At 51.2% G+C, this 13315-nt stretch overlaps 3 protein-coding genes across 3 annotated transcripts; 2 read left to right on the top strand and 1 right to left on the bottom strand.

Moving 5' to 3' along the window:
• Window positions 1-3983: 3983 nt before the first annotated feature.
• BO72DRAFT_250271 (putative C6 finger domain protein) lies at window positions 3984-7034 on the top strand. The gene is made up of 6 exons (XM_040940020.1): window positions 3984-4577; window positions 4654-4766; window positions 4825-5069; window positions 5120-5312; window positions 5391-5980; window positions 6043-7034. Exons 1-6 carry the CDS (start codon window positions 4167-4169, stop codon window positions 6936-6938), a joined length of 2448 nt encoding a protein of 815 aa, XP_040797105.1. The 5' UTR covers window positions 3984-4166; the 3' UTR covers window positions 6939-7034.
• Window positions 7035-8258: 1224 nt separating this feature from the next.
• On the bottom strand, window positions 8259-9250 carry BO72DRAFT_387907 (uncharacterized protein; the record flags this gene model as incomplete). The annotated part of the gene is made up of 3 exons (XM_040941693.1): window positions 8259-8765; window positions 8827-8967; window positions 9026-9250. The coding sequence occupies 3 exons, from the start codon at window positions 9248-9250 to the stop codon at window positions 8259-8261; spliced, it is 873 nt and encodes a 290-aa protein (XP_040797106.1).
• A 1065-nt stretch (window positions 9251-10315) lies between these two features.
• BO72DRAFT_250338 (putative chromatin remodeling complex subunit (Rsc9)) lies at window positions 10316-13178 on the top strand. Its single transcript, XM_040940022.1, has 3 exons — window positions 10316-10535; window positions 10600-10929; window positions 10993-13178. The coding sequence occupies exons 1-3, from the start codon at window positions 10502-10504 to the stop codon at window positions 12846-12848; spliced, it is 2220 nt and encodes a 739-aa protein (XP_040797107.1). The 5' UTR covers window positions 10316-10501; the 3' UTR covers window positions 12849-13178.
• The last annotated feature ends 137 nt before the right edge of the window (window positions 13179-13315 follow it).

A 13315-nucleotide genomic window follows, 5' to 3' on the forward strand; every position in this document is an offset into this window, starting at 1 on the left:
CTTTCAATCCTGTTGTTGCATTGGAAGTTCTCCTTCGTGCTGCCTGTTTTCTTTCTCCCATCCGGATCTCTCTCTCTCTCTCTCTCTCTCTCCTCCATAATTGCAAATATTCTCAACTCCAATGACTAGACCGTTGTTTAAACCCGCGCTTCACGCCCACCCTCAAGCTAGCCCCACTGAAAATCGTTAGCTGGCGTGCAGGAGATAATGATAAGGCACGGAGAATACCCTCTTCGGGCCTTAGGTCTTAGGTTAGGGCTCGAACATGCGGGTTAAAGAGGGTTAAGAGAGGGGGGTGGGCACTGGGAGCCAGAAAGATGGAGACCTCAATTGGTTTTACGGAGGCTTGTTCATAAGGGCGAACCAAACTCTGTCGGGTGACCGATGGATCCCGTTACGGAATTCCTGGGGCAGAGCAAAGCAACCGGCCCGGTTGACCACGACCACAACCACAATGGTTTACCTGGCGGTGGCCCGTTGGGTGGGATTCTTTTACCCAGACGGGCGGACCGGCCTTTTACCCATCTTTTACCCATCAAGTCACAGACATACGGCGAGTCAGAGGCAGACAGATAAAGTCATATGTGTTGTATAAGTAGTGGTGGTTGACCAAGGAGCCTGTTGCTGCGACGAACGAGGCCCTGACAGTTGTTTCAGTGGGTGAACCAAATCGGCTGGCGCCAGCAGACAGACTACTGCAGTGTAAGTCAATACTGTATGTATGTATGTACTGGTGGGATCCCTGAATCGAGATTCCGATCCAATGATTTCCGTGCGCTCACGCCTGTTGCCTTGGGAAAGAGAAAAAGTACAGCATCCAGTGGTAGTCTGCCAGATCAGTGAAAGAGAATATTTGCCACGCTCACTCCAGTCAAAAGTTCTAGAAAAGAGGATTGAAACCTTCCATGCAGTCCGAGGGGGAAAAAAAATTTGTTCCGGCCAGCCATTCAACAAAAGTTGTTGGCGGAAAATAGGAACGTGCGGATGGATAAGACACTGGCTGACTGCCACTTTACCCACGGTTGATCTCGATAGACTAGGTACGTAGATAATTAAAGTCGAGTCTTGCATGCATCAATCAGCCCTGACAACGGAGGGCACAAATACAGTGTATGCCGTACCTTTGTGCGTGCACTAGACTAGCTAACGTGCAGTCTGGAGGCTGACACTCTTATTCAATGGCTCCGGTGCTCAGTAATAATGGAGCCAGGTTGAATTGTCGGTGGTTCCGGCCCCTGCAGTGCTACGTTCTTGAAATTGTCTCGATCGAGAATCCTCCTGGCTCCGTGATCTTTGTCAGATTCAGTTAGGTAAAGTAGGCTCGAGCCCTGCGTAAAGTCGGCGTAAAGGATCTATGGATGTATTGGTATTGTACCAGGGCGAACCGTCTGTAGGCAACGCGGACCGCCGGCCGCGAAATAATGACCAGCCCAGGCCAGGTTCCTGGTATTGAGGATCACCATTGCACCGCGCATCGCAATCCAGGGTCGAGATACTTGTTTATCTTCAGGTTTGCCTGGCAAAGATCTAGAGGAGGCTCTTCTTGAGATCACTCAATCGATATTGCCTCACATCACGATCAGCCAGATGTCTGTTATGTCTTCAGATCTGTTTAACAAGTCGTCGAGACTTTGAAATCCCATCGTTGAACATCACGAGTTGTTGGGGACTGCGGGATGGCGTCACAGTTTCTGCTTTGGGGCAACTGCAGCTTTGTCCTTGTCGGTCGGTCATGCGGCGGGGCCTGATCTACACGATGCTGGTGGATTGTCCCTCCACCAATGAAACTGACCATTTCAAGGATCAGTCGGGTCCATTCGGGGCCCTTTGTGAAGACAGGCCCTGGCAATGTGGCTAAATTACTGCTTCGTATGGCCCCAGGCGCTCTTTCGTATCAGCCGAACAGACAGCTGGACAGATGAAGAATAGATGGGCAAAAATCGTGGTTCACGCCAGCAGATGCTTCGAAGGCATGTATAGCTTCATATATGTGCAGGCCGCCCTGACACACAATCCGACGCTGCGGCAGGGCCAGAGGGGTGGAATCGGCTACTACAAGTACTAGTGACTACCCCCGGTCCATCTTCAACTCGGCGTCTCCCAGCCAACAATAAAAATAGCCGAAACACCATCATCAACACGAGAAGTCACTAGCGAAGCAATGGTCAGCACTCATTTAGGAGACCCCCCGGAATTGAGTCTTTCAAGTCATCGAGCCCTGTCTATCTTTTGCCTCAAACTCCGTTGAGACATATGGCATTGGCTTGGCTTGCCATCCTGGTCGTATTCAATTCGTCGTATAGAATCGTGGATGCTGTGAGTCGGCGACTCCACTTGTTAAACTAGTCCAAAGCCCGTTTATCATACCTAGTTACCAAACGATGCCTATCTAGTCTAGGTTGCCTAGGTACCCTGTCGACTAGGTCAGTATTCTCCATTCCCCTTCACCCAAGTGGCTTCGCGAAAGTGGATCGCTAACGCTGTTCAAAACGTGTACCTACATGAGTGCGTGCATCGGCTTTTGTCTTCCCAAGTCTTGCATAGAAGTACTTTCAGGTCTTAACTCGATGCGGTCCGCCACAAAGTCTCATCTGAAAAGACTCCAGCCCAGCTAATCCCAGAAATTCCAGCGAAAAGTGGTGTGTCGGGAGATCGCATGTCGGCGATGAGAACCAGTGATATCGAATGCTTGGCTTGAGTTTAGATAGACGAGACTGCTGGTGATCCGCCAATGGCAGTGCCCATGTACGCAGGGTGGGCCATGTTTCAGCCTACCATTGTGCACCGGTCTGCCCCAGCCAACGGACCGTGCCCGCGATGTGGAGGAAGAATGGAGGCCAGAAGGAGATATGAAGCGACAGTGTTTTGTGGCCCGAGTCTTGACTCTGTGGTAGCGGTGGTGGTGATGATCGTGGTGATTGCCGGGGTGAGAGATGGCTGATGATGGCTGAAGGCTAATGGCGGTCTTCTTCGAGAACGCTTTTTACCCACGGGGATCAGGACATCCTCTAGACAGCCTCAGGCACCAGTCCCGCTATCCTCAATTTCTGGATCTTGTGTTCGAAAATGCTCTTGCTTCTAGCCATTGATTGTTCCACTTGCTCACAGATATGTCTATCACCCTGGAATAAAGTCTAAATATTAGAAGCTCAGTGATCAGGTAATGAACTACTCCGTTGCAAGATAAACGGAGGATTATTTTATTTGTGGTTGAAGGTCCATCTTCACACAAAACAAGTAAATGTCAATGGGATTCCAGACCACAGATGACGCATGCAGGCCATTCGATTATCAGTGAGGCGATTCTTATTACCTTAAGCACATGTTTAAGCTTGACTAGAGCATCTTGTGAAGAGAACTGCAAAGTAAAGGGAGATGGTTATCATGGTTGTAGCGCATATGTACACGTGAGATGAAGTCATACAAAGTCTATATCTCATTTTCGTCCTCGAAGGCGAGACGAGGTGTCCTCATTGAACTACGTGTAAGTCAATCAACCAGTGCTTGCATGTTAAAGAGAATATCCATTCAGCCAGCCTCAAGGGTAAAGGAGTGGTAGAAATGAAGGCTTTTGAATCACGAGTTCGAACATTAGCGAGGTTCAGATCTTCAGGCAGAAAAGCTTCAAATGGCTTTGTATGACTTCGTATCGCCAACAGTCAAGGCAAAGATCGAACTAGCCCACCGACATCCGAGAGGCCCTGAAGCCATCCATTCAGACCCATTCAAACCCAATCGAAGGATTCTTCCCAAGCAAGAATATCTGATGGTCGAAGAGTTCTGGGCCGGTGGGAAATAGTATTAATCCGTTCGCTCGCTGGACGGACGCAGAAACAAAAAGCCGGCCCTCCGCGTCGGCGCGATCATCCCAGTATGAAACTATATCCTCAAATTCCACCTCCCCGAGTCTGCATCAGACTCGATGATAATGTACCCATCTTGTAATTTGGTCGCGAAATAATGTTCGTCGTGTCCTGCTCGTCGCCGACGGCATTCGGCGCTAACCCCTTCAAAAATCTCCCCGCCCAGGCAAGTTTAGCCTGTAAAACCTTGCCTGCTGTTCTCGCGTCTTCCGTCCTTCAACACTCTCTCTCCTCCATCAAACCGGAGCATCGCTCCACCATCCACCATATCATTTCCCCATAGTTATCATCCTTACAGCCAAGATGAACTCCCGCGAGCATCCTGATATGCCTCCGGCCCACTCCTATCCATCCCCCAACGCGGCGCAGATGAGCCAGGGCGCCATGCAATACTACACCAACCGACAGTTGACTGCCGACGAACTTTTGTCCGCCGAGCTATCCCGCGAAACCTCTGGCCCTGGTCTTGCTGACGGCTCAAATAATGGAGTTCACCACGGTCAATCAATGGTCCTTGGTTCCTCCAATCCCGGTGGTCCTGACATGGGTCGGCCTGCATCCCCAGATCAGCATCAACAACAGCACATGCTCCAATTTACGCCAAGCCAACAAGTTGGTGTCGATCCGAACCACGATCTAAGCTACGGAGACCAGAGCGCGAGGAGGAAGAGATCGAAGATCTCTCGCGCATGCGATGAATGTCGGCGCAAGAAGGTAACGCGAATTCCCGACTTCCCCTGCTCGCCACGCGCGACGCGGTGCCGTCGAACTGACAGTACCTCTCAATTAGGTCCGCTGCGATGCGAGCTCCGAGTCTGGCGTCGAAACATGCTCCAACTGTCGTCGCCTTGGAGTTGTTTGCCAGTTCAGCCGAGTCCCAATGAAACGAGGTCCAAGCAAAGGGTAAGAATGGTTGCGCGCGTCGGGTTTCAAAAAGGGTCTCGCTGATGCGGAGTGATAGCTACATCAAAGAATTGGCGGAGCGCTTACACACATTGGAGAGTCAAATGCAACCTGCTATGGTGCATCCCGACATGCCGTATCAGCCGATGAACGAAGTCTCCTCCCCTCGGGCATACCAGGATTTTTCGCCTCCAATTGACAACGGTCCCATCGGTCGCAAAAGGACGTATTCCATGTTTGACGGGCTTCCGAGTGCCTCGTTCACGCAACCATCGTTCAATACACGCCCCCAGACAGCTTTTGGTTGGTTTACCTCAACATAATCATCATGTCATCTATCTAATTATACCTAGACGCAGGAGAAAGTTCGACCGACCCATGCCATCCTTCCGTGGTCAACAACACAGCACCTAAACCCGGGAATCTGTTTTGGGCAACTGGCAACGAAAATGACCTACCCCACAGCCTCGACATCCCTGATGTCCCGAAGCAAGCAATGGACGAAGATATGACTCCCGTGGATGTGGATGAAGGTGCTCTGAACGCGTAAGTGCCCTTGCCCACAGCTTCTCCGAGAGTGCTGTATGCACCCGGTCTACACGGCCACGTGCTAAACTCCAGTAGCTATTATCAAAGGATACACCCCGTATTCCCAATCCTGCCAAACTCAAAAGAGCGCTTTCTTGAGATTCTGCACCGTTGTGGCCGTGAGCTGCAAGAAATCTTTCTGTACAGCCTTTACACTGTGACGCGCGCCAACTTGGAGCGCCTTAGCGGCTCTTTTGAGAGAGTCACCTCCTACGAAAACGCACAGGATCTGCTTCTATACTACACGCGCCAGCCAGCCATCACGCGGTCAACCACAGTCAACCTCATCTGGCTCCAGAGCATACTACTCATGATCCTCGACTGCGATGCCCGTGGACCGGACAACATGGTTATGAAAGACGGTGTGCCCAAACATACTCTCATCCAGTCAGCAACCAAGCTCGGTTCGGATTTGGTTAAAGGTCTTCATCTGTGGAAGTCTCAGCGGGTTACAGATCCTGACGTTGACTCTGAATCATCTCTTGCCCGACGCAGCTGGGTGTCCTTGGCGATAATGGCGCGGTGGTATGCTATTAGTGTGGCTGACCCAAGTGTTTTGAACACGCTTGACGTTCGCAACCGTGGCGACGAACGAATTCTTGGCTCAGTTACTGCCAGAGTTTGCTGTATGTACCACACTGCAACATTCCATCATTTGATAACGTGGACTAACCACAAGCCTGCTTAGCGTATTCTACCTTCCTCGTCGAATTGGCAAACCTGGTGACAGAAGAGCAGAATCTTTGCCAGTCGAACACCGGCCCTGGCCGGTTAGTTGCTAATAGCATGGCTGCGCGCCTAGAGCTACTTGGGGAGGCCGCAGAGGTTGGAGATTATCGGCGACCTTCCGAGAACGTAGAGGACGGAGCACCCTCCAGCTTCCTCGACAGCTTGCAAAATCAGCTGTACTGGACCTTGCGATTGTTGATCAAGCGCCATATCTTTATTTACACGCCCTACGAGATCATCTACGCCGCCGAAGAGGTTGTCAATGAATTGCACAGAGCCAGCTCACAATACCGTCTCACGTCTCCATTCGATATCCACAGTCTGGCTCTGGCAAGTATGACCCTGCTCGAGGCCACGGTCCTCCCGGAATATGCCAACGAGTGCTGGGACTCAATCAAGAAGGTCGAGGAAATTCTTGATCACCGCGCTAAGCGGGCCGCGGAATCAGGCGAATTTGGCGACATCTTCTACACCCCAGCCTGGGACACCAAAATCCGCACCTTCATTGAATGGCGACGCACCAAAGCACAGGAGAGCCAGTTTCAAGACTCAACCATTGGCAGCGGCGTCAAGAGCGGCCCTGCAGCTCCTCCAGTCCTGGGTCCGAATGAGCAGCGTTCTCTCCAGCACCTGGCTGACCTTGCCGTGGGCGCTGAGGGCCAAGTGGCTGCGGCTGCGAACGCTTCCTCCCCGCCCCCTGTTATTCCCCCGACTGAAAATCACTTGACCGCCACCTCACCCAATCTGGCTTCTGGCGCGCAACCCCAAGGTCGTATGGTTGTGGACTTCACCCTCCTCACGAGAGAAGGCTACCTGAACGTCTTTGCTGGCTTGATCTATCATCGATCCCGGTAAAGCACCCTCAATTCTCTCGAACTGTTACTTACCGGGTATTGCTATATCTCGGAACTTTTATCTACTTGTGTCATTGTATCTTGAGCTGGAAACGTTTTCTCTTCTCCCATCCACTTTTACTTCTTCAAAACTGAAAGCATTGCTGTTGATTTCCGAACCACTGGCTTTTAATCTAGCAATTTCGCGAGGCAGTCAACATGGTGCTATTTGCCGCGATCGTGTATCTTTAGGTGGAATTCTATTCATTACAAAGCATGCTTTGCCTGCATTCCTACGATTCTTTCCATTACTTCTTGCCCTAGTCGGTGGTAATATTGTGAGATCAAACAAGATATTCCCTCCACAACCCGACGGCCCGTGAGATAATATAGCAACATCGCGGCATTTCATGCTTCACGTCAACAACATCTCTGTGAAATAGAAGGAACACGAAAGGGTTGACGAAACCTTGAAACAGTCGCGCGAAAGATGAACAAGAAACAAGAAGAATAGCAAAGTATCAAGAGGGAAATTCCACCAGCCCAAATCACGTACCTCCTTTGCCCGTCCCCAACTTCATTCGCTGCCATATACCCTCCACATCCTCACAAAGCTTGAGGAAGGCATCGTCTTTTACGTGGCGACAGATCCAGGACTCAACGAGTTGCATGCGCTCCGTCGTGGATGCTGAACTATACGATGCGAGATCTTCCGGGGTCGGGAGTGGTATGGTCTGCTGCTGCTGTGTCTGCTGCTGTTGTTGTTCCTGGAGTGGCTCTTGCTGCGGTGCTCCCGCTGTTGTGATGGTGGGGATGTTGTTTATGACTGATTCAAGAGGATAGTGCTTCTGGTGCTGGTCACAGGAGGTGGCTGGCTGCTGCTCGTTGCTTGCGGTGGTGATGAGGCCTGAATAGGAGGGCAAAGGGGGTAAGGGGACTCTAGGTACTGGCTGGGACCCGCCTGGGTTAGCTGCTGGGGCTGGGACTTGCGCGGCTGGGTTCGAGTACTTCAGGACGGTGATTCGGGGAGTTTCAGCCTGAGTTGGGGGGTGCGGTGATGGAGTAGGTTGTGTCTTGTTTGCAGGGGCTAGTTCTGGGTAGGGTCTAGACACTGTATACTGAAGTTAGAGATGATTTCCATGGGAGTTGAGTTCCAGACCGCGCGCGTCGGAGATATTCACCTGTGCTTCCAAATGCTGCCACATTTCCAGCGGGGATGCCGGTCGTGGCGATTGTGTGAGTCCTCTTCATGAGCGGTCTGGAAAATGGAAGAACCCTCACGGGAGGCGGGTCCAGGTTCGCTGTCTCCAGGGGCAAAGTGGCAGTGGAAGGTCTGGACGGGTCAGCCTCCGAGGTGCCGTGGACCTGTAGGGCAGAGGGTGGGCATTGGCCATTGAGGGACTGCGTACGGTTGCTGTCTGTATACATGTACTTGGCGAGACTGCTGGGTGTACTTGTCGCTTGGTACTGATGGCTGGTGCCTAGGGTGGACGAAGATGCGGACGTTATCGATGTGCCTGGAGCCTCTCATTAACCACAAACTATCTAATTGACATGATCTGTGGGGAGCAATACCTGCCGTGACGCTTGGCGTTGGTAGACGAGCATATGTGCCTGGTGCATACACAGGGAAACCAACACCGTTGTTGGGAGGTATTATGGTATTTGGTACTGTCGGCTCACTTGACATGGAGCTAGGTCTGAAGGATCCTGTGTTCCACTGCGAGGAGGTCTGTTTGTGCATGGGGGCAGGACTAGCTTCTGAAAATGGGCAATTTATCTCGCTGAGGATGGCTAGAGCTGCATAGTAGTCCTTTTCGGCTGAGAATTTGATCTGAAAGCGGCGGATCTGTGCGCAGGTCAGGCTTGATCGTTGGTTGTATGTGCGGGGCTGAAGAATCGACTCCTACCATGTTTCCGCGAGGATATTTCACTGCCAGACAGGGTCGCTTCACGACGACGGCGAATGATGGCTTCGATGCTTGACCCTGGGCAGGCTGAGATGGGGTCTTTGTGGCGGCCATAGCAAAGAAGGAGAGATCGAGCTCTTCCTAGTCATAGATCACTTAGCATGAAGCTTGTAAAAGGGTAGCGCTGGCGGAGTCTCACCATGATATCGTGGAAACGAAAGATCCTTAGCACAATACTATCCCCAGACAAACTGTTCGTGGCCCGGGGCTTCTCGAAAGTGGCTGTGAGATCATTGTTCCCTATGATATGACCCCAGTTCAATGGGCCTCTGTGGCTCAACGATGTGGTGACATGGGAGAACTTGGCTAAGGATAGACGGGCGAGAGGGGTATCTGGAAGTGGCTGTGAACTATAATTATGCATAATCTTTACGGCATGAAGAGTTCAAATGATGAGTTTTGATTTGGGCTTAAGATGTTGGGAAGTAGAGTTGATGAATCTGTAGTCAATGCTTCGAGGGGGCGACAAAGAATATGAACAGGTGATCAGGGAGACTCAAATACTATGTAGGTCGTGAGAAGCCGCCATCCGAAAAGACGCCCATCCCCGGTCTGGCAAAGTACTGGTTAGGCTATCCTAATTCAGTTCGAATTGCATCTGACAGATGTTGAGTGATAAAGTCAGAACATGGTCACAGGTTCTGCTTAAATCTTGAGCAGCTTCATGTTATAGACCTTGACTTTGAGAAGGAACAGAGGTCAATACGAAAGAAGGCAGCTTGCATCTTGAATGGAGAGATCCTCATTATGGACAACTTTCTTCTAATTCTATAACCTGAGGACGAATCTCTCTCGAGACAGTTCTGAAGCCAGCAAATTCCATGCCTGACATCTAGGGCAGAAAGGCTGACTCAGCAGAATCACAAACAGGTCAAACACCATGGGAGAGCGGCAAGTCGGCCCGATGAATGATCCGCGCACGCGCCTGAGGCCAGTAGGAGCAGCGCGGACTTTTGCCTGTGGATGGCAGGACGCTTCGATCGCAGGTTCAGCTTGTCTCTACATTCACATAGCCCCCCTTGGGCTCCAGCATAGGAATTGATTCTCCGTCTTAAGGCACCATATTCGCCAATATAATCCCATTTATTGCGCAGCAATATCTCCCAGATATTCCACCAGAACGTCTATCGCGAACGTCTTGTGTTGTTGTGCCGCCATCGCATCCTCTTCGGCTTCAAGCAGACTGTCTCCGTTAGCTTCATATCGCGTCCAAGCTTCCAGATCATCGGTCGAACCGTTCATCAATTCCAGCAAGCCAACTTTGAAACAAAACTGGAGCGCGCCCGATCCCGCCACGCGATATTTTGAAGACCATTCATACGATAGGGAATTATTACAGGGCGACCAGGAAAGGCACAGAAGGCCGCAGAAGGGCTCTAAAGGCACGGACGGTGTGCTTTCACACTCACCCACACCTCGCCTTTTGACCTGGAGGTTCTGGCGCTTGAGCTCTTACGGGGATCTTGGCAGTATCCCGGCTCAATCGCGCCAACCTTGATCCTCAATTGGAGTCAGTCAAAGACAACACGCGAAGGTTAAGAAACAAACAAACGGATTGCGAACTCCCCGGAAACACAGGTCCAAGGGCCCAGGCGTGCTGTAAAGCAAGCTCAAGATGTCCAATCAACCTCCCCGCACATCCCTTCGAGGCAAGTGCTTTCTTGACGAAGTCCTTCCATTTACGGTCGAGAAGCTCAGACTAACAAAGCACAGAGGGTTTGCGGCAGGCTCCCAAAGCAAATCAGCCCTTCATCCCCGACACTACCCCCGCTAGACGCTCACATGTAATCCACGCAAATCAGTCACCACAGCCCGTTCCTCTGACCTTGAGTCATTCCAACTCACCCGCACCGACTGTGAACAACGCCCCGCCCTCGAACGAGAACTGGGAAGGAAGGGATCAAAAGGTGCCTATGAACACACGCGAAGTTGCAACCCCGGGTAACAGACCAGGTCTGTTTCTCAGTATGCATGGCAAAACAGTCAAACAACCCGACTTTTACGATCCTTACTTCCCCCTCAGATATCTAGAGGTCCCGAAGTGTAAGTGTTCATCGCTGGCAGCTGTTCCTCAACTCATTTACGTCAACTAACTCGTCTGCTCAGCTGATCACATTTACAAGCGTGCGCATTATGGACTGCAATCAGGCGTTCCGGACGAAGTTGACTTTGCGCTATTTCACCTTGTTCAAATATCCAATCAGCGCTGGGACAAGTTCAAATTCGAGGGCTTCCCATTGTTAGCGGAAACCTTGATGGAGAAGGCTCTAGATGTATCGCTTCTTGTCACAGGGGTCAAGTGGGAGCTCCAGTACGACTTCCGTGAGCCTATGGCCCGCGTCAATGTGCTCAATTCACTATATGGCACACGCGATATACTCGAGAGAATCAAACATATCCCCGTTACATTACCGAAGGACACTCTGGAGACATATGAGTTCAATCATCGTCTACGAAACGTCAAAGAGGCAACTCTGGTACTCCGGAACATGGTACTACTCAAGGAAAATGCATTCTATGCCTCGCGTTATGCCAAAGGTCTTCTTAGAGATTTCCTGGTGATTCTGATCAACCTCCCAGACCAACCACGCCTCAACGAAATCAGAAATGATGCCTTGGATATCGCAGAGGAGGTGACAAAGTTCATGCGGACTGACCCGGAAGATCCACTTTGGATCTCTTTGCTCAGATGCCTAGAGTCTCCTGATCGTGCTCATGTAGTGCGGGCTCTGTGGGCATTGACGCACTTTTCAACTGAGATCGATGAACCAGAAGGCAACCGGGCCATGGAGCGCATGCCCAAACAATCCCTGCAGCAACTATACTTCCACACGCTTCTCGATTTGGATAAAGATATTTTGAGCGGTGCCTTGGACTTCTGGTATCAATACACTCTTTCAAGCGAGAATATCGAGACCATGCTCGATGTTTTCGATTTCCCCAGCATCTTCGTTCCGCGCATGATTGCACTACTGACGTACGAAGCCCGAGCCACCAAGATGGAAACCGTTCTACAAGATGAGAAGGTTGCACCACCGCCATCTGAGATTCCTCGTGTACCGTCTGAGCTTCTGAAGGATCTGATGGAATTATCAGAGCCTGAGCGTAGCTCACGCTGGCTGAGGTGCTGCTTCGTTGAGGACCCGGAATGCGAGATCACACAGATCGCCCTCTGGCAGGCTTACCAGAGCCGGTTCGCTGATCCTCGCGTACCGGGAGGTGGTGTCCTCCCTGCGGCCGAGTTTATCAAGAATGTGAGCACGACTTTCACGAACGCTCAAGCACAAGTCATTAATGGCCCCGGCTCCTCCACTCGATTTATCATCAAGGGCATCCGCCCACTGGAGACAGCGTACACCTTCCAGGGCTTCCCTTACATCTACTGCAAGTGGGCCGACGACTCCAAACCCACCAAAACCTGCCAGCGTGCGTTCTCTACCCCGACGGACCTCCGCAACCACGTATTTGCCGATCATATGAACCTCAAGCGCACCGAGACACCGGGCCACTACAACCTGGACAATGCCCAATCGGCTATCCACACTTGCCTTTGGGAAAACTGCACGAGATTCCGCGGCTCTAGCGCCAGCGCGAACACCGCCGCGGTCGCTGGCCACGTCGCCTCCCACCTCCCCGAAGAACGTCCCGCAGACGCAGAGGCTCCCGTTTCCAAGAGGGCGGTGCTCCAAGAGCGCATTGTGCGCAAATGGTTCTACCTCAATACCCCAGTCAGTGAGCGCGGCGAGCCCGTTGGGGTTGCGTACAAAGCCGCCTTGGTCCTTCGCAACATTGCCCGCAACCTTCCCAGCGGCGTCGTTCAGAAATACAATGGACTTCCCTGGAAGAAAGCTGTCTTCTTGAGTCACCGCCCGAAGATCGTGGAGGTATGGGATCGAAACCGGTCGCTGCGCAAGGAGCTCACGGAATTGATCATGTTGATCGAGAAGGAGGATTACTATTGAAGAGGAAAAAAGAAGAAAACCAAACAGAACAAACAAGAAGAGAAATTGAACACAACCCTTTTTCCCCTTCTTGCCCCCTTGTGTCACGATGATGAAGTAACCTACATGTTTCGGCTCCGCCCGCGACGATTCGAGGATTGATATCTTTCTCTTCTCTTGTGCTACTATATGACAAGGTGCTATATTTTATCACATCTATTTTTCTTTCCCCCTTATCTCTTCATTCTATCAGTGTCTTTTCTCTAATCCCCTTATCTTTCCGTGGGTCTGTCCCGTCGCTTCTCGCTATCTTGGTTTTTGTACAAATACCCTGGCTTCGTGTCCTTCATCACAGTTCTTCATTTTCAGTTTTTCTTCATACTAAAACTTAGTGTGTTCTCCTTGAAGTGTATCCGATTCCTCTCTCTTTCCCTTTCCCATTCAGTACTGCTTCACCTCACTTATCTACTCACCCAAGAGTGAGAAGG

The sequence above is a fragment of the Aspergillus fijiensis genome, assembly GCF_003184825.1.
Source record: "Aspergillus fijiensis CBS 313.89 unplaced genomic scaffold BO72scaffold_64, whole genome shotgun sequence".
Classification (NCBI taxonomy): domain Eukaryota; kingdom Fungi; phylum Ascomycota; class Eurotiomycetes; order Eurotiales; family Aspergillaceae; genus Aspergillus; species Aspergillus fijiensis.